At 36.9% G+C, this 20536-nt stretch overlaps 2 protein-coding genes across 8 annotated transcripts in view; both read left to right on the top strand.

Moving 5' to 3' along the window:
- The window catches only part of LOC143038502 (SRR1-like protein), a 57943-nt gene extending 40439 nt beyond the window's left edge, over nt 1-17504 (top strand). For all 7 annotated transcript variants that reach the window (XM_076207755.1, XM_076207756.1, XM_076207754.1 and 4 more), the window contains one exon: nt 16808-17504. In XM_076207755.1, the coding sequence (XP_076063870.1) occupies nt 16808-17504 (697 nt within the window). The remainder of the gene's footprint in view (nt 1-16807) is intronic.
- Nucleotides 17505-17853: 349 nt separating this feature from the next.
- On the top strand, nt 17854-18693 carry LOC143038287 (protein O-mannose kinase-like). Its single transcript, XM_076207307.1, has one exon. It carries the CDS (start codon nt 17854-17856, stop codon nt 18691-18693), a length of 840 nt encoding a protein of 279 aa, XP_076063422.1.
- Nucleotides 18694-20536: the final 1843 nt, after the last annotated feature.

Raw genomic sequence — 20536 nt, 5'->3', positions numbered from 1 at the left:
TATTTACCTAGTATTTACCAAGTTGTATTTTATGGGAAGAGAGCTATGCTCGTAGTGACCCACTTTTGTATCTTTCAGCATCCAATTTGATCTTAAATTCTTGTATTGTTTTTGCACTCACTGTTTCCTCATTCATTCCAGATATCTATCACTTTGTGTGGGAAGCTATTCTTTTTCAGATCTCTTCTGTAACTATCCTTTTTAAGTTTCTTTTCATGTCCTATTGTTTTTCTCCTGTCCCACTTTAATTAGTCATCTCTATCAAGGATTTCCACCCCTTTCATAATTCTGTAGATGGTTAGTAGGTCTCTTTCTCTTCTTTGTTCCAGGATTGGTAGTTCGAGTTTGTCTAATCTTTGTTCATATGTCAAATTGGAGTGTTGGTGCCATCTTTGTCATTGCTCTTTGAATTCTTTCTTATTTCTTTATGTTCTTTTTAGTCCTAGGTGTCCATAGTGTTGCTGCGTACTCCAATTTTGGTCTTATCATTGTAACTAATGTTTTCTTTACCATTTCTTCATCCATGTAATCAAAGGCCACTTTCATTGATCTTAGTAAATTGAAGGGTTCTCTGACTAATTTGTTGATATGTTTGTCTGGTGCCATGTCATTGGTAATTGTTATTCATAGGTCCCTTTCCGAGTTGACTTTTTTAACTTCCTTTGTACCAATTTTATATTGTCCTGATATTCTGTTTTTGCTTTCTCCAAATTCCGTTATACATTTCTTGATATTGAAATTCACTTCACTCTTCTCACTCCATTTCCAGACTTTGTCCAGGTCTTCTTGTAGTGATTTGCAATCTTACTATATACTTACTCCCTTTAGTAGTTTCGCATCATCTCCAAAGAAGATTATATAGTATTCCATGCCTTCATCCATGTCATTTACATATATGGCAAACATTATCAGAGCCAATATAGAGCCTTGTGGGACTCCACTTATCATTTCTTCCTAATTTGAGTTCTTGTCTCTAAGTACCACCCTCGCTTTTCTCCCGTTCAAGAAATCTTTCATCCATTCCAATAACTTTCCTTGTATTCCACCTATTGTTTCAATTTTTCATTAGCTTTTTATGTGGTACTTTGTCAAATGCTTTTTATAAACCTAAGAAGGCACAATCTGCCCATCTGTCCCTTTCTTGAATTATTTTTATTTAACCTCGAGTAAAAGCATATCAAGTTTGTGGCACATGATCTTCTGCATGTATATTTACCTAGTTGTAGCTAATTGTATTATATGGGAAGGGAGCTATGCTCATGGTGACTGTCTTTGTATCTTTCAGGATCAAGTTTTTTCTTAGAATCTTGAATAGTGGTTGCACACACTGTTTCTTTATCTAAATTACTCCAGGTATCCAGTACTCTATGTGTGTGTATTTACCTAGTTGTATCCAATGGGAAGGGGAGCTATGCTTGTGGTGTCCTGCCATTGTATCTTGCAGTGTCTAGTTTGCTTTAGAATTCATATTTAGTTTTTGCATACACTATAGTTTTGTCCAGTTTCAGATTATATATATTATATATATATACATATGTATATATATTATATATATATACATATATATATACATATATATATATATATATGTACATATATATATATTATATATATACATATACATTATATAATATATATATACATATATGCAAAGTAGACCACTTGGAAAAAGAAACTAACGAAGCAGAGCGCTTTCATATATTACATCTTCAGTGCAACAAGTACATAGTGATAGGAATACATAGACAATATATACATGATACAAAGGAACAAGGACAGTTTGAATAAGCGTAGCGACCAATTACCCCCTGGAGAGCGGAAGGTCATTGTCAATTATCTTACGATGGTCGGGCGACATCAGGTCACAGTCGCCAAGGGTCACTGTTTCTACTAATTATATAGGGCGACATTAAGTCAATTCGTTGGATTACATTTTACCTGATATTATCTTACTAATTTCTTGACAAATGAAATTATCAAGTTTGTACAAGCCTTTATGTAGGTTGGTATTTTGATTACTGGTGGTATGAATCAAACTGCACTCTATTAAATTTCTTGCTATTATGTTGTTGGTATGATAGATTGCCTGGGCATTACCCCAATCAACTGGATGATTATTTAATTCAATATGCTTGAATATACCACTAGAATGATTGCCATCCCTAACATTTTTCTTGTGTTGTTCAATTCTAATGTTTAAGGGTTTGGCAGTTTGACCTATGTAAAATTGATTACACATTTTGCAAGGAATTTTATAAATACATCCTTTTTTAATTTCAATACTATTGTTGATAAGTTTATGTTTTACTGTACTATCATGTTTAAAAACTACCTTTACATTAAATCTTTTATAATTCTGTGATACTTAACAAATTTTCTTGAAATGGTAAAATTAAAACATTATGATAATTGAAAGGTGATTTAGGCTGAGGAGTTAAAAATGATTTCCTTGCAAAATTGTAAGCAATATCAAGGAATTGCTTAGGGTATTTTAATTCTAGCCCAATGTTAAAAACATTTCTGATTTCTTCATCAATAAATTCAGGACTACAAATACGAAAAGCTCTTAAATACATTGAGGCAAATACTGTACGTTTAATATTATTTGGATGAGAATAATAATAATGAATATATGAACTTACATTGGTTGGTTTACGATATACTTTAGATTTAAGGCTATTGTCATGACGTAGGATAGTGCAATCTAAGAAAGGTAAGGTACAATTTTTCTCAATTTCTAAAGTAAATTTAATAGAATCAACAAGGGTATTCAACTTAGTTAAAAAATTATGGACATTTTTTTCTTCTGGCCAAAGACATAAAATGTCATCAATATACCTAAGCCAAGGGATGTTAGGGGGGAAGATTGTGCGTAATATTTTAGTTTAAAAATTATTCCATGTATAAATTACTTAAAACTGGGGATAAAGGGTTTCCCATACTCATGCCGAATTTTTGGGAATAGAAATTACCATTGAATTGAAACTTACAATCTTTGACACTACAAATTCACTGTTAGCATGTTTGGACCAAACATGCTAACAGTGAATTTGTAGTTAATCTTTCTGACAAAATTCTTAATACTAATGAGAAAACAGCTTTAGGATATGGACTTAGTTTTGCCAACAATTCAAATCCAACAAATTTTGTCAGCATTGGTAAAGCTTTCTGTAATTTAAAGAACCATGATTTATCAGTTGAAGATTTCAATATTTGTAAAGGAATTGTTTATGGTGCTTTATCACAAGAGGTTGTTCCTAATTGCCCAGAACGTTTTCAGAAGGCAATTATTAGTCTTAAAAAAGATAATCATTTACATTTCACTAAAGCAGATAAATCTAATGCAGTTGTTATTTTAAACAAGGTTGATTATCTTAGAAAAATGAATGATTTATTAGATGATAACAATACTTACACACTTCTTAACAAAAATCCTACAGAAGCAGTTAATAGTTATTATAATAAGAAATTAAAAGAACTGCTTCATAAGAATAGAGACCTCTTACAGAAATTCATTTCAATTAGTCCCCCTTTGCCACATATGCATGGTCTCATTAAGACACATAGATGTAATAACCCCGCTAGACCTATTGTTTCGTCAATTGGTTCTGCTTCTTACAAGCTATCCAAATGGCTAGTTACTATCCTTAGCCCTTTAGTAGGTACAATCTCTTCTTCTCATGTTACAAACACTTCTGATTTAATAGACAAACTCCATAATATTAAACCTAATTATAAGTTTACATTGGTTAGTTTTGATATAGTCAGTTTATTCACAAAAGTTCCCATAAATGATTTATTATTTTACCTTCAAGATGAACTTAATAAACATGTTCTTCCATTGCCATCATCTACATTGATTGAACTAATTAAATTATGTGTCAAAGATTGTAAGTTTCAATTCAATGGTAATTTCTATTCCCAAAAATTCGGCATGAGTATGGGAAACCCTTTATCCCCAGTTTTAAGTAATTTATACATGGAATTTTTTAAAACTAAAATATTACCCACAATCTTCCCCCCTAACATCCCTTGGCTTAGGTATATTGATGACATTTTATGTCTTTGGCCAGAAGAAAAAAATGTCCATAATTTTTTAACTAAGTTGAATACCCTTGTTGATTCTATTAAATTTACTTTAGAAATTGAGAAAAATTGTACCTTACCTTTCTTAGATTGCACTATCCTACGTCATGACAATAGCCTTAAATCTAAAGTATATCGTAAACCAACCAATGTAAGTTCATATATTCATTATTATTATTCTCATCCAAATAATATTAAACGTACAGTATTTGCCTCAATGTATTTAAGAGCTTTTCGTATTTGTAGTCCTGAATTTATTGATGAAGAAATCAGAAATGTTTTTAACATTGGGCTAGAATTAAAATACCCTAAGCAATTCCTTGATATTGCTTACAATTTTGCAAGGAAATCATTTTTAACTCCTCAGCCTAAATCACCTTTCAATTATCATAATGTTTTAATTTTACCATTTCAAGAAAATTTGTTAAGTATCACAGAATTATTAAAAAGATTTAACGTAAAGGTAGTTTTTAAACATGATAGTACAGTAAAACATAAACTTATCAACAATAGTATTGAAATTAAAAAAGGATGTATTTATAAAATTCCTTGCAAAATATGTAATCAATTTTACATAGGTCAAACAGCCAAACCCTTAAACATTAGAATTGAACAACACAAGAAAAATGTTAGGGATGGCAATCATTCTAGTGGTATATTCAAGCATATTGAATTAAATAATCATCCAGTTGATTGGGGTAATGCCCAGGCAATCTATTATACCAACAACATAATAGCAAGAAATTTAATAGAGTGCAGTTTGATTCATACCACCAGTAATCAAAATACCAACCTACATAAAGGCTTGTACAAACTTGATAATTTCATTTGTCAAGAAATTAGTAAGATAATATCAGGTAAAATGTAATCCAACGAATTGACTTAATGTCGCCCTATATAATTAGTAGAAACAGTGACCCTTGGCGACTGTGACCTGATGTCGCCCGACCATCGTAAGATAATTGACAATGACCTTCCGCTCTCCAGGGGGTAATTGGTCGCTACGCTTATTCAAACTGTCCTTGTTCCTTTGTATCATGCATATATTGTCTATGTATTCCTATCACTATGTACTTGTTGCACTGAAGATGTAATATACGAAAGCGCTCTGCTTCGTTAGTTTCTTTTTCCAAGTGGTCTACTTTGCATAAGTGAACACACGTACCCATGTTCTTATTAGCATATATATATATATATGTATATATATATATATATATATATATATATATATATATATATATATATATATATATATAGTTTTTTTTAGGTCTCTTCTGTAACTGTCCTTTTTTAATTTCTTTTCATGTCCCCTTGTATTTCTCTTATCCCAATTTAGTAAGTCCTCTCTATCTAGGACTTCCTTGCCTTTCATGATTCTGTAGATTATCAGCAGGTCACCTCTTTCTCTTCTTTGTTCCAAGTTGATAATTTAGATATAGACAGTCTCTCATATGATAGGCTTGAAAGTGTTATTTACCTAGTTGTATTTACCTAGTTGTATTTTACGGGAAGGGGAGCTATGCTCGTGGTGTATTTACCTAGTTGTATTTACCTAGTTGTATCTTACGGGAAGGGGAGCTATGCTCGTGGTGTCTTGTCCATGTATCTCACCATATCTAATTTGCTCTTAAATTCTTCTATTAATTTGCACACACTATTATTTTGTCTATTATGTTCCATACATCCACCGGTCTATGGGGAAAGCTGTTCTTTTTCAGGTCTCTTCTATAACTGTCCTTTTTGAGCTTCCTTCCATGTTCTCTTGTGTTCCTTTTATCCCAATTTAGTAAGTCTTCTCTATCAAGGATTTCCATACCTCTCATAATTCTGTATTTACCTAGTTGTTTTATACAGGAAGGGGAGCTATGCTCGTGGTGACCCATTTTTGTATCTCGCAAGATCAAGTTTGTTCTTGAATTCTTGTATTGTGTTTGCACACACTATTTCTTCATCCAATTTGTTCCATATATCTATCACTCTGTGTAGGAAGCTGTTCTTTTTCAGGTCTCTTCTGTAGTTATCCTTTTTGAGTTTCATTGCATGTCCTCTTGTTTTTCCTCTGTCCCACTTTAATAAGTCCTCTCTATCAAGACATTCTTTTCCTTTCATAATTCTGTAGATGGTTATTAGGTCCCCTTGTTCTCCTCTTTATTCCAGGGTTGGCAATTCCAGTGAGACCAGTCTTTGTTCATATGTCAGGTTTGCAAGTGTTGGGACCAACTTTGTCGTTGCTCTTTGTATTCTTTCTGATTTTCTTATATTCTTTTTTGTACTGGGTGACCATATCAGCGCTGCATATTCAAGTTTTGGCCTTATCAGTGTTTGTAATATTTTCTTGATCATTTCCTTATCCAGGTATTTAAAGGCCACCTTTATTGATCTCAACAAATTGTATGTATCTCTGACTATTTTATTTATATATTTATGTGAAGAGATAAGTGAAGAGATAGGTAAACGTGTAGTGGAGTGGAAGGAGGTTTCTTCAAGGATAATGTAGATGAAGGTGAAACTGGGAAAGGAGATGTGGGTTTTTTTAAGTGCATATGGGCTTGGCAGTGAGAAGAGCATAGAAGAAAGGGAGGCTTTTTGGATAGATTTAAATGAGTGCATAGAGGATTTAGGGAGAAATATCAATGTAATAGTACTGGGAGACCTTAATGCTAGGGTAGGAAATGATCCAATTGATGGAGTGGTTGGGAAATGTGGAGTTCCAGGAAACAATCGTAGTGGAGAGTTGATGGTAGAAATGTGTCTAGAAAGAGAGTTGATGATAGCAAATACAGTTTTTCAGAAGAAAGTCAAGCATAAGTACACATGGGAGAGGGTGGCGGAGGGAAGGGTGGTAGATAGAGCATTAATGGATTATGTAGTGGTAAATAGGATTATGATAGGAAGTGTTAAGGATGTACATGTGCTAAGGGGAGAGGGTGGAGGAATATCAGATAATTTTTTGGTGGAAGGTAAGTTGAGAGTGGAGGATAGATGGAGGAAGAGGAAAGGGACAAAAGGTAGGGAGATGCTTAGAGTGAGTTCGTTAAATGAAAAGGAAAAGGAGAAGGAGTACAAGAAGAAGCTGAAGGAGGAGTGGGAGGGTGTGACGGATAGAGTAGAGCTAGGTGTGGAGGAGGAATAGGGATGGTTCAAGGAGGGAGTCACAAAGTGTGCAAAGTTGGTGTGTGGAACAAGAAGGACAGGAGGAAATAGAAGAAAGGGTAGTGAATGGTGGGATGAGGAAACAAAGAAGGTTGTAGAAGAGAAGAAGCGAGCTTTCACAGATTGATTGCAAAATAGGACGAGGGAGTCATATGAGAGGTACAAAGAAAAGAAAAGAGAAGTAAAGCAAAAGGTAAAGGAGGCAAAGAGGAGAGCAGATGTGAAATGGGGTAAGAGTATGACAAAAAAATTTGGAAGTAATAAAAAGATGTTTTGGAAAGAAATTAAGAGAGGAAGAGGAGGCGAATCAAGTAGAGAAGAAAAGGTAAAAGGTGCAGATGGAGAGATGATAATGGAAGAGAAGGCAGTAAGGGGAAGATGGGCAGAATATTTTAGGGAGTTGCTAAATGTGAAGGAGGATAGGGAGGGAAAGATAGCTGCAGTAGGAAATGCTAAGAAAATGACTGTGATGAGTGAGGAAAATGGAGGAGAAATAAGGAAAGATGAAGTGAAGGCAGTTGTTAAGATGATGAAAGCAGGTAAGGCACCTGGTCTGGATGGATGCTATGCAGAATGTCCAAATAATGGAGGTACATTGATGGTGGACTGGCTGATGAGGTTATTCAATGTTTGCTGGAGAGAGGGTAGAGTGCCGGAGAACTGGAGGAGTGCCTGTATAGTTCCACTCTACAAGGGAAAAGGGGACAAGTGTGAATGTAGTAGTTTCAGAGGGATTAGCTTGTTAAGTGTAGTTGGGAAGGCTTATGGGAGGATCTTGATTGAGAGGATTAGGAGAGGAATAGAGGGTGTAATTGGTGAGGAACGGTGTGGATTTAGGACGGGTAGAGGTTGTGTAGATCAGATCTTTGTGGTAAGACAGATATGTGAGAAAGCTATAGGAAAGGGAAAGGATGTTTTTTGGGCCTTTATGGACCTGGAAAAGGCTTACAACAGGGTAGACAGAAAGGCAATGTGGGAGGTTTTGAGGATATACGGGATAGGAGGAAAGTTTCTAGGAGCTGTCAAGAGTTTTTATGAGAGCAATTATTTTAGCTCGGTATTCGTAAACGAAACACCTCAAAATGAATTCCAAACTGAAACCTGTGAAAAGTCTAGGGTAAACTTACTACGGTAAATATAACAAAAGAAAAAATTAAAAGGTGTATAGATAAACTCAAAGTTAATAAAACACCAGGGCCTGACGGTTGGCATACAAGAATCTTAAAGGAAATGAAAAATGAGATTGTTGTTCCATTAGAAATTATTTTCAAGAAATCCATCACATCCGGAGATGTCCCAAGAGAATGGAAGCTAGTTAATGTTACTCCCATATTCAAAAAAGGTGACAAAAGAAACCAAATAACTATAGGCCTATAAGTTTGACTTCAATCGTAGGAAAAATAATGGAAGCTATCATCAGAGATGCTATCGAACATCATTTAGAAAGTAACCGTTTGATAAATGATAGCCAGCATGGTTTCAGACGGAAACGTTCTTGCGTGACTAACTTACTCGAATTCTACAACACAGTTATCTCGAATTATGACAAAAAGAAACAATATAGATTTAATATATCTAGACTTTGCAAAAGCTTTTGATACTGTCCCACACGAAAGACTACTTAATAAATTGGCTTTACACGGAATAAGTGGTAGCCTATTAGGTTGGACTAGTAATTGGTTGAATGGTCGAAAACAGAGTTGTTTTAAATGGAAAAACTTCTAGATGGAAAAATGTTACAAGTGGAGTTCTTCAGGGTTCCGTTCTTGGACCACTTCTATTCATAGTATATATAAATGATATAGACCATGGGCTAAAATCTACTGTTTCCAAATTTGCTGATGATACAAAACTGTTCAGAGTGGCAAATGATCACTCAAACCAATTAGATATTCAAGAAGATTTAGATCAATTACAGCAATGGTCTGAAAAGTGGCTAATAAAATTTAACACAAGTAAATGCAAGGTAATGCACATAGGTAAAAATAACAGTAAGTACGATTACAAGTTATTTGTAAATTCGTTAACAAAAGTGGATAGTGAAAAAGATCTCGGCGTAATTATCAGTAACGACCTCAAATCATCCAAGCAGTGTATTTCAGCCTCTGAGAAAGCAAATAAGATTCTGGGACTGATTGCGCGATCTTTTGATTTCAAAAGTCCATCACTCATTAACAAGCTATATAAATCGTTAGTTCATCCACATTTGGAATATGGTGTTTCCGTATGGTCACCGAATCTCATTTAAGACATTGACAGACTGGAAAAAGTACAACAGCGAGCCACAAAACTGATTCCAAATATCAAAAAGAAATCATACGAAAATCGACTAAAACATATAAATCTGTTTTCCCTAAAAATGCGTAGACTCAGAGGTGACTTGATACAGGTCTTTAAGATTTTAAAGGGAATTGACAACATCAAAAGTGACCAAATTTTCACATTGAATGAGAATCAAACAAGAAACAATGGTCTTAAACTGTCCGGAAAAAGATTCAATTTGTAAGTAGGTAGAAACAACTTTGCCAACCGTGTAGTTAATGAATGGAATAAACTTCCTGCACAGGTAGTGCAATGTAGTTCAGTTCGAAGCTTTAAGATGCTGTAATGATTATTATTTATTTTTATTATTTGTTTTTGTTTTGTTATCATTTGTCTATCTGATTTTCATTATTAGTTATATGTCAATTTATCATTATTTACTATTTACCTGTTTGTTTCTTATTTAACTATACCTATGCATTTGTTTATGTATTTTATTTTGTTATTTACATTATCATAGTTTTTATTTATTATTTTATGCTGTTGTTTGCGGATGACACTGCGCTTGTGGCAGGGTCAGAGGAGGGATTGAGGAAGCTGGTGGCAGAGTTTGGGAGAGTATGTGATAGAAGAAAGCTAAAGATAAATGTGGGTAAAAGTAAGGTGATGAGATGTACAAGGGGTGAAAGTGGCAGTAGACTGGAAGTGAACATTAAGGGAGAGCTACTGGAGGAAGTGGATAGTTTTAGATACTTGGGTGCAAGTGTAGCAGGAAAAGGTGGAGTGAAGGTGGAGGTAGAATGTAGATTGAGAGAAGCGAGTAAATGCCTTGGTGGTTTAAAGAGTGTAATGAGAAATAGACATTTGGGAATGGATGCGAAGAGGAGACTGTATGAAGGAGTGATTGTGCCAACAGCACTGTATGGGGCAGAAACGTGGAACATAAGAGAAGAAGAGAGAAGGAGTTTGAATGTGTTTGAGATGAGGTGTCTGAGAAGTATGGTGGGGGTTACTAGGCTAGATAGAGTGAGAAATGAGGAGGTGAGGAGGAGAACAGGGGTGAAAAAGGATTTGGGAGAGAGGGTTGATGAAAGAATATTAGGATGGTTTGGACACATGGAAAGAATGAGTGAAGAAAGACTAGTAAAAGAGGTATGGAAGGCAGATGTGGAGGGAGTGAACATGAGGGGACGTCCTAGGATGAGGTGGATGGATGGGGTGAAGGGGGCTTTGGGGAAGAGGGGAATGTCTGTTGAGGAAGGAAGGGAGAGGACGGAAGACAGAGGTGAGTGGAGAATGGTTGTATATGGATGATGTTGTGACTGCATGGGGAGAAATGGGTGGGGGGGTGGGGGGTGGGGTAGTGTGTGTGAGTGAGTTTTGACGCAGCGCGAAGGGATTTCTCCCCGTCTTCTCCTTATATGCAAGGGGGGACGGAGAGGGGGGGTCGCCGATTAAATGAAGCGGCCTTGCTGTGGATGTGCTGTGTCCTGCGACACTGCTTCTGACCCAGGGCGGTGGGCAGGGTGCAGGGATGACCCGTCATCCAGGAGGTGCTCAGATGAGAGGAAGGGTGGGAGGGGTGTGGAGTGTATTTAGGGATGAAATGGGTGGGAGTGTTTTTATGCCTTTCCCTTTTTGGCTACCTCCCTTGGAAGGGGGAAAAAGCCTTGGTATATGTATGTATGTATTATTAATATGATTTTTTTTTCGCATCTGACCTAGATATGGACCAAAAGGTCTCCTGTCGGCATGCTCCGCCTTTGTAATCCTTTGTAATCCTTTGAGCAGTAGAGCTTGTGTCAGGATTAGAAATGGAGAGAGTGAGTGGTTTGAGGTAAAGTTGGGACTTCGTCAAGGATGCGTTATGTCGCTCTGGCTGTTCAACTTATACAGTAGAAGCCCGATTTAACGAACTAATTCAGCCAAGGTCCAGTCCGCTAAAGTGAATTTTCAACTAAATTGGAGGTCGTTTTCGACCCCCTAGTTAGCGGAATTTTCCACTAACTTGAGCTTATTTCCGCTAACTCTGATTCGGTATTTGACTCCCTACGTAGCGGAATTTTCTGCTATATTGAGCTTTTTTTGCTAAATCCTCTTGGTCATTTTCTCATATACAGTACTATAGTAGTCTGGATGGCGTTATTGTTCTGTTGTTGCAGAAAACATAGTTCATTGTTGTAGAAGTGTTTTTCGTGGTGATTACTCTCACGTACTGATTTTGAATTTTCCCATCAACTTACTGTTTCATTATTTTGTTTTCCTATTATACTGTCTATTTCTACTTGAATATATTTCTGCTACAATTATACTTTATACATATACTGAATTATATATTATTGTATATATATTATAGTATATATGTATATATATATATATATATATATATATATATATATTTACATACCTCCAAAATACTATATTATAAATTTTTCCTTGACTCCACCACCACAATTTGGTAACATCTGGTAACATTGGACTGTGAGACATGCATGTGGCCAGTTGACGGAAAATGCTCAACTTAGCAGAACTTTCCCGCTAAATTGAGCTATTTCCATAGCACGTCTGGCCAGTTAGCGGAAAATGGTCAACTTAGCGGACCATTTCCGTTAAGTTGAGCATTTTCGTTATTGCTATTTGCAGTTAGCTAATTTGAGCTTCCGCTAAATTGATATCCGTTAAATCGGGCTTCTACTGTACATTGATAGGGTAGTGCGAGAGGTAAATGCAGGGGTAGTGGGTCAGGGATTGGAGATGGTTAAAGAAAATGGAAAAAAGTGGGAGGTGAGTCAGCTGTTGTTTGCGGACAACACTGCGCTAGTGGCAGAATCGGAGGGATTGAGGAAGTTGGTGACAGAGTTTGGGAGAGTGTGTGAAAGAAGAAAGCTGAAGATAGATGTGGGAAAAAGTAAGGTGATGAGATGTACAAGGGGTGAAAGTGGCAGTAGTCTGGAAGTGAGCATTAAGGGAAAGCGACTGGTGGAAGTGGATAGTTTTAGATACTTGGGTGCAAATGTGGCAGGAAAAGGTGGAGTGAAGGTGGAGGTAGAATGTAGATTGAGAGAAGCGAGTAAATGCCTTGGTGGATTAAAAATTGTAATGAGAAATCGACATTTGGGAATGGATGCTAAGAGGAGACTGTATGAAGGAGTGATTGTGCCAACAGCACTGTATGGGGCAGAAACATGGAACATAAGAGAGGAAGAGAGAAGTATGATGGGGGTTACTAGGCTAGATAGAATGAGAAATGAGGAGGTGAGGAGAACAGGGGTGGAAAGGGGGTTGGGAGATAGGGTTGATAAAAGAGTATTAGTATGATTTGGACACATTGAAAGAATGAGTGAGGAAAGACTAGTAAAAGAGGTATGGAAAGCAGATGTGGAGGGAGTGAACATGAAGGGATGTCCTAGGATGAGGTGGATGGATGGGGTGAAGGGGGCTTTGGGGAAGAGGGGAATGTCTGTTGAGGAAGGACGGGAGAGGACAGAAGACAGGGGTGAATGGAGAATGGTTGTATATGGATAATGTTGTGATGCATGAGGTGGAATGGGCGGGGGGATGGGGGTGAGGTTGTGTGTGTGACCAAATTTTGATGCAGCCCGAAGGGATTTCTCCCCGTCTTCTCCTTTATGCATGGGGGGACGGAGAGGTGGGGGTCACTGATTTAATGAAGCGGCCTTGCTGTGGATGTGCTGTGTCTTGCGACACTGCTTCTGACCCAGGGCAGTGGACAAGGTGCAGGGATGACCCGTCATCCAGGAGGTGCAAAGATGAGAGGGAGGGTGGAGGGGTGTGAAGTGTATTCAGGGATGGAATGGGTGGGAATGATTTTATGCCTTTTCCTTTTTGGCTACCACCCTTGTAAGGGGGAAAAAGCCTTAGTATATGTATGTATGTGGCAACATGTCTTTGGTGATGATTACTTCTAGGTCCCTTTCAGAATTTACTTTCTTTACTTCTTTTCCATCAATTTTATACTGTCCTGTTATTATCTTCTTGCTTTATCCAAATTCAATTATACTGCACTTCTTGATGTTGAATTCTACCTCCCATCTCTTGCTCCACTCTGAGACTTTGTTCAGATCCATCTGCAATGAGTCACAGTCTATTTCAGGAGTTTATTCTCTTTAATAAATTTGCATCATCAGCAAAGCAGTTCATGTAACTTTCAATGCCTTCGTCCATGTCATTTACATATATAGGAAACATTATCGGAGCTAGTACTGACCCTTGTGGGACGCCACTACTCATTTCTTTCCATTTTGAATATTTGTCTCTGAGCACCACTCTCATTTTTCTTCCATGCAGGAAGTCCTCCATCCAATTCAATATTTTTCCATTTCTGCCTCCTATTATTTCCAGTCACCTCTTTCCTTCATTGTTCCAGAGTCAGTAATTCTAGTTTTGACAATCTTTCTTCATATGATGGTTTTGATAGTGTTGGGCCCATCTTCATAGTTGGTCTGAATTCTCTCAATCTTCCTTATACTCTTTTTAGTACTGGGTGACCATAGTGTTGCTGCATACTCCAATTTAGACCTTATCAGTGTGACTAGTATTTTCTTTACCATTTCTTCATCTAAGTAAATAAAAGACACTTTTATTAATCTTAGCAAGTTATAGGTTTCACCTACAATTTTGTTTATATGTTTGTCAGGGGACATATCTTTTGTGATGATCACCCACAGGTCTTTTTTAAATCCCACTTTCTTTACTTCTTTTTCACCAATTTTATATTGTCCTGATATCCTTTTTTTTTTTACTTTTTCCAAATTGTATTATGCTACATCTCTTAATGTTGAAGTCCACTTCCCACTTCTGACTTCATTCCCAAACCCTGTTCAGATCTCTCTATAGTGAGTCACAGTCTATTTCAGTACTCACTGTCTTTAACATGTGTGTGTATACATATATATATATATATATATATATATATATATATATATGTATATATATATATATGTATATATATATATATATATATATATATATATATATATATATATATATATATATATATATATATATATATATATATATGGTATATATTTCTTCTTACTTCCTCTCATAGGAGGTACCTGCATGAGGTGGTCCTGTGAGATGGACATCAAGAGATCATCTCCCTGCTACCTATCTTCAAAACCCTTCAATACAATATTTTCACTTCTATCTGGACTTGGATTAGTAAAAGAGGTGTGGAAGGCAGAGGTAGGAGTGAACACGAGGGGGGGCCAAGGATGAGATGGATGGGTGGGGTAAAAGGGGCATTGGGAAAGAGGGGAATGTCTGTTGAGGAAGGATGGGAAAAGACAGAAGATAGGGGTGAATGGAGAATGGTTGTGTATGGATGATGTGATGCATGAAAGGGAGTGGGTGGGGGATGGGGGTAAGAGAGTATGTGTGAAAAATATATTGATGCAGCCTGAAGGGATTTCTCCCCGTCTTCTCCATTTCTGCATGAGGGGACAGAGAGGGGGGTCACCGATTTAATGAAGTGGCCTCACTATGGATGTGCTTTGCCTTGCGTTACTGCTTCTGACCCAGGGCAGTGGGCGAGATGTAGGGATGACCCAGGGCAGTGGGCGAGATGCAGGGATTATCCATCATCAAGGAGGAACCAAAATAAAAGGGAGGGAGGGGGTGGATGAGAGTAGAGTATATGGGGATGGAATGGGTGGGAGTGGATTTTATGCCTTTGTTTTTTTGGCTACCTTCCTTGTAAGGGGGAAAAAGCCTTTGGTATACAGTATATATATATCTGGACTTGGTCACTGGACTGAACCCAAGTTATCTGTTAACTTCAAATATATTTTCTCCACCTTTTCACATGAAGAGAGCTGGCAGTAGGTGACTGTTCCCTCTTCTTACTACTACAAGCCAATGATACAGAAACAGTTCCACATTAATGCAGTACAGACATTAATTCAGACTTCCCAGAGAGATCTGGGGAAGGGCCTGATGACAATTGCCAGCTGCTGTGGATCAGCAGGTTTCTAGCAATTATAATTATTACTTTCTTATAGGATTGCTCCCAACTTTTTTTTATTATTTTTTTTTTTTAAGGTTTCTTCCTTTAGGGGCTCACACAAGAATTATTTCAGTTGTGCATTACTAGAAGGTCAGAGGAATCAAATAGAATTAAAGGAATAAAAGATATACAGAAATCTAGGAATGTGTCTGAAATGGAAAGAACTCTCCCTTTTCAACAACTAATTTTGTAAAAATTTTGTATATATGTATGTATAAATTGTATTTTATATTGTTGAATAAACCTTAACTAACTAACTAACTTTTAGGAAATTAGAAATGAGGATGTTTCAAGCTACTGTTGAGCCAATGTGTATGGGAAGTGGAGTTGTTGTGGAGATAAACAAAAAATATGAGAAACATGGAGTAGGGGTTTGAGTTTGCATATATGAAAGGAAAAATTATATGTCGAGATTTCCTGTTACATGTGTGGAAAATGAGAAGAGAGTATATAATGAAAGGAATGTATGAATAAAAAGCAGAGGATAGGTTGTTTATCATTTTTAGGTCATTTGAGGAAGAGTGAATGGTAAAGAAGGCTTTGGGGAAGAAAGGGTAATTGAAAGTAAAATATAAGAGTGAGGAAGAGTATAGGAGTTACGCTGTTGGTAAGAGGAGTACTATCTTGTAATATTCAGTAATTTTGGACATAGACTACGAGGCAACCGTTCTTGAAAAGCAGTTTGAAAGTGATTGAATTGATGAAAGACGGAGTGAATAATGATTTTAGATATACACCTAAGTCTCTTAACACAACACTTGCCAACTGATACTTGTGTGAAATTTTGGGCCCAAGACATAAACCCACTTTGGGAATTGGCCCAGGTCGTAAAACACCACCAAATTCCAAAGTGGGTTAATGCCCTGGGCCCAAACATCTGCACAAGTGGTGGTTGGCGAGTGATGGATTAAGAGACATAGATGTGTTTTTAATGTGGGGAGGGAGGCAACAAAGTGACATTAAGCACTTAAAAAGTATGAAAATAAGTATATTCTTATCATAAGAGCAGTGAAAATTTGGAATCTTAGGCTGAGAATGGTAGCCAAATTTGTCGTACTATACATAAATAACTAATTAGCAGATATGTATTTTTGTTCCTTCTCTAAAGAAATACTATATGTAAAAGCACAAAGATAATATGAATTTTAGTTTATTATATGGATACTCATATACTTTGATGAATATTGTATAAGATGGTGTTTCTCAGGCTGTTAAATATTATAAATTTAGCTTTGATATTTGTTACTACAATATTGTTAATTTGATTGATGCTTCCAGGAAAATTGTAAGGACCAAGGAAGACATACATATCTCAGATTCACTACAATTATACTTAAAGTCTTTAAAAGAAGTTGTTCTTGATTTTGGAGAGCAAAGAGTTGTGAACATAATCTCTTTTGGGCTTGGACACGTCTCTGCATGTCGCATTGCCAGAAATCAGTTAGCAGTCCTGCTTCTTATCAAAGATGCCCTAGATTCTCCTCCCACAGAGGTGTATGATCCAGTTTTCAGCAAAGCAGACAAACATGTTCTCAAAGAGTTTGGTTTAAATGTTTCTGAGGAAAATGAAGAGGGTAAAAGAAGAATCACCTGTCCTACATTGTTCTACATGCCTCACTGTGGAAAAGCCTTGTACAACAACCTCCTATGGGCAAATTGGACATTAAGCTCCTTGGCAAACTGCATCATCATAGGGAACAGCTTTGCCACAACTGTACAGAATGTTCCAAAAAATGTAATGGAGCAGAGATATTGGTACATAGATAAAGCTGTGGCTCATTGTTGTGAGGTACCAATGGAAAGTTTGGTCAGCCAGAATGATGTATTTAATGATACAAGTATGCATGTGTTTCCATCACATTTATTGCCCCATTCAGAAAATGAAATCTGGCGGCATCTTTTTGAACCTAAATATGAAGGAGAGGAGTTGGAGATTATAACTGAACAAAAGATTGCGTCCCACACTGAACATTAAATGTGGTATTACAGCCTAGAACATAGGGAAGGGAACTGGAATTCACATGTGATTCTTTGTTAAAAAAAAAGATATAGGTTTACCTTCTATTTGTATCACAGTTTTTGTAATATTTTGCCTATTTTTAATGTAATGGATGTTAGGAATGCATTGTATTAGAATATGTATGTACAGTAAGTGTATATTATTTCGAATGCATTTATATTATATTTCTATGATGGATTTACATTCATCAAGATGTATTATCATGGTTATGATTGTTATATTATTGATTAATTTCTCGAGACCCCCTTTCTCAGAAGCATCCACTCGACCATCTTGTCCAAAAGGATTTTTTCAGTTAAGCACAATGAGTGAATGCCATCCTCTTCTTGGTTGTAGTGAAATGGCATCATTGGAAATTGGAGCCTTTATTGGATCAGGGGCTGTTAAACAGGTGTACAGAACAGAGTATAAGGGTTTATCTATTGCATTGGTTTTTGTTAATAATAAAGCCTATACTGAAGACTTTCTTAATGGGCTAACCTTCCTGAAGAACTTAGGACCTCTGCAGAATATTGTTCAGCTCATTGGGTACTGTGACTCAGCACTGGTGTATCTCACAGAATATCACCCTAATGGCAATTTGAAAAATCTCAGCAATATATTAGCTTCTTCAGCTATGGTAGACCTTGAGAAACTATTTAGACTGTGCATAGATTATGTACATATACTGAAGGTTCTCCATGACTACCCCAAAGGACCAGTTGTAATGTGTGATTCCAGTACTTTAGACAAGACATTAGAGCAGTATCTTGTAACTAATGAGTTTAGGCTTGTACTGAATGACCTTGATAGTTTGCATCAGGTGGAAGGTGATGGCATTGTTTGTGGACATAAACAGCTTGCTGGAGACTTTGTGGCCCCAGAACAGTTGTGGCCTTATGAAGACAAAGAATATGATGAATTTCAGATGCCCCAGTACTGTGAAAAGGTTGATATATGGAAAATTCCCAGAGTTTGTAACTACATTTTGTCTTTCAGTAGAGATAGACAATGGTTAGAGTACCACCTGTTCAAAATACACAAGAAATGTCGAGAGAGGAACCCATCCCTCCGTCCATCGGCCACAGACGTCCTAGAATTTTATGAAAAAGTGTATTCAGATAATTTTTCAAAGGACAATAAACTAGCCAGGGAAGAATTATGAGGTATCTATTGATAGGATATGTTGTTAATGCAGTTATAACTCTTGTGTTGCAGTTTTTAAATAAAATAGCTGTATTCCCTTTTCTGATGATATATATTAAGTAATGATTCCAGTGAAGGTTTCAAAGATTGAATGAATTTGGCTATTTCTTAATTCCATACATACATACATATACCAAGGCTTTTTCCCCCTTCCAAGGGAGGTAGCCAAAAAGGGAAAGACATAAAAACACTCCCACCCATTTCATCCCTAAATACACTCCACACCCCTCCCACCCTCCTTCTCATCTGAGCACCTCCTGGATGACGGGTCATCCCTGCACCCTGCCCACCGCCCTGGGTCAGAAGCAGTGTCGCAAGACACAGCACATCCACAGCAAGGCCGCTTCATTTAATCGGTGACCCCCCCTCTCCGTCCCCCTTTGCATATAAGGCGAGGACGGGGAGAAATCCCTTCGGGCTGCGTCAAAATTTACTCACACATACTACCCCACCCCCCACCCCCCCGCCCATTCCTCCTCATGCAGTCACAACATCATCCATATACAACCATTCTCCACTCACCTCTGTCTTCCGTCTTCTCCCTTCCTTCCTCAACAGACATTCCCCTCTTCCCCAAAGCCCCCTTCACCCCATCCATCCACCTCATCCTAGGACGTCCCCTCAGAAAAGGAAATTACTTAACATGTATGAGGATGGATAGAATGAGAAATGTGGAGGTGAGGCAGAGAGCAAGGGTGGAAAGAGCTTTGGATAAGGTAAATCAAAGAATGCCAAGATAGTTTGGGCATTTGGAAGAAATGAGTGAAGAAAGACAAGCAAAAAGTTTGTGGAAAGTAGAAGGGAATGGAGTTACCTTGAGAAGAAGACTAAGAATGAGGTGGATGGATGGGGTGAAGAGGGCAAGATGAATGTCTGTTGAAAAAGTAAGAGAGTGTGCAAAAGGAGTGCATAGAGAATGGTTGTAAATGGATGAAGAAATGACAGTGCCTGGATGTTCTTCTTGTCTGCTTTATACATTAGTGTGAGTAAATGAGGAGAGGGTCACCATATAATGAATTAGTGGTAGTACAAGATGGACATTAGAAAAAGTCAACTCCCCTCTGCCTATCTTCAAAATCTATTAGCATCCTCACTATTTTCTAGGGCTCTCACAGTCCCTGAACTGGGTCCAAGATATCTCTCTATTGATTTTGTATATCATCCACCTTTTCATATAAGGAGAGCTGACAACCAGTGAATGATCCTGGTCTGCTAGTGTGTGTCATTAACATAGAAACAGTCTCATATGAGCACAATATAAACAACAATTTAGTATTTCTTTCCAGGTAGATCTGTTGAAGGGTACAAGTATTGTTGCCTTCTGCCAGTGAAAATCAAGTCAATAGTTATTATTTCTCATCTAACCTTCTTTTCTCTTCCATCAATCCTCTCAGCTCTATGCCCCACCACTCATTCCTTTTACCCTCTGCTCCCAATTTCCTTGTCTACATTCTATCTCTGCACATTGGAAAATATTGCTTTTGAAACCTCCCATTCTCCTTCAGTGTTGCATAGAAATGATCTTTTTGCATAGACATGATATAACTTGAAATTTTATATAATGATTTTGGTTTTATTTTTGCATTATTTCATTCCTCTTGTATTTGCATATTGTGCAAATAAACAGTGAAACACAGTTATTTTGTATCATCATTTGTTTCCTTATTTTGTAAAGGTTAATAAATCAGTGACTCATTTGAAGTGTACATATGTTTATTTTATACTTATAGAATTAGAATGACAAATTTAGACATTCTGGACACACAAATATGTACAGGCTAACCCTAGAAATTAATACTAAT

Source organism: Oratosquilla oratoria, chromosome 24 (assembly GCF_046742065.1).
Source record: "Oratosquilla oratoria isolate Oo_2021 chromosome 24, ASM4674206v1, whole genome shotgun sequence".
In the NCBI taxonomy this organism is placed as follows: domain Eukaryota; kingdom Metazoa; phylum Arthropoda; class Malacostraca; order Stomatopoda; family Squillidae; genus Oratosquilla; species Oratosquilla oratoria.
This window is presented reverse-complemented; position numbering and strand designations above follow the sequence as displayed.

What these genes read in the sequence shown, in the direction of transcription:
- LOC143038287 (XM_076207307.1), top strand. Translation starts at nt 17,854, where the DNA reads ATGAGTGAATGCCATCCTCTTCTTGGTTGTAGTGAAATGGCATCATTG.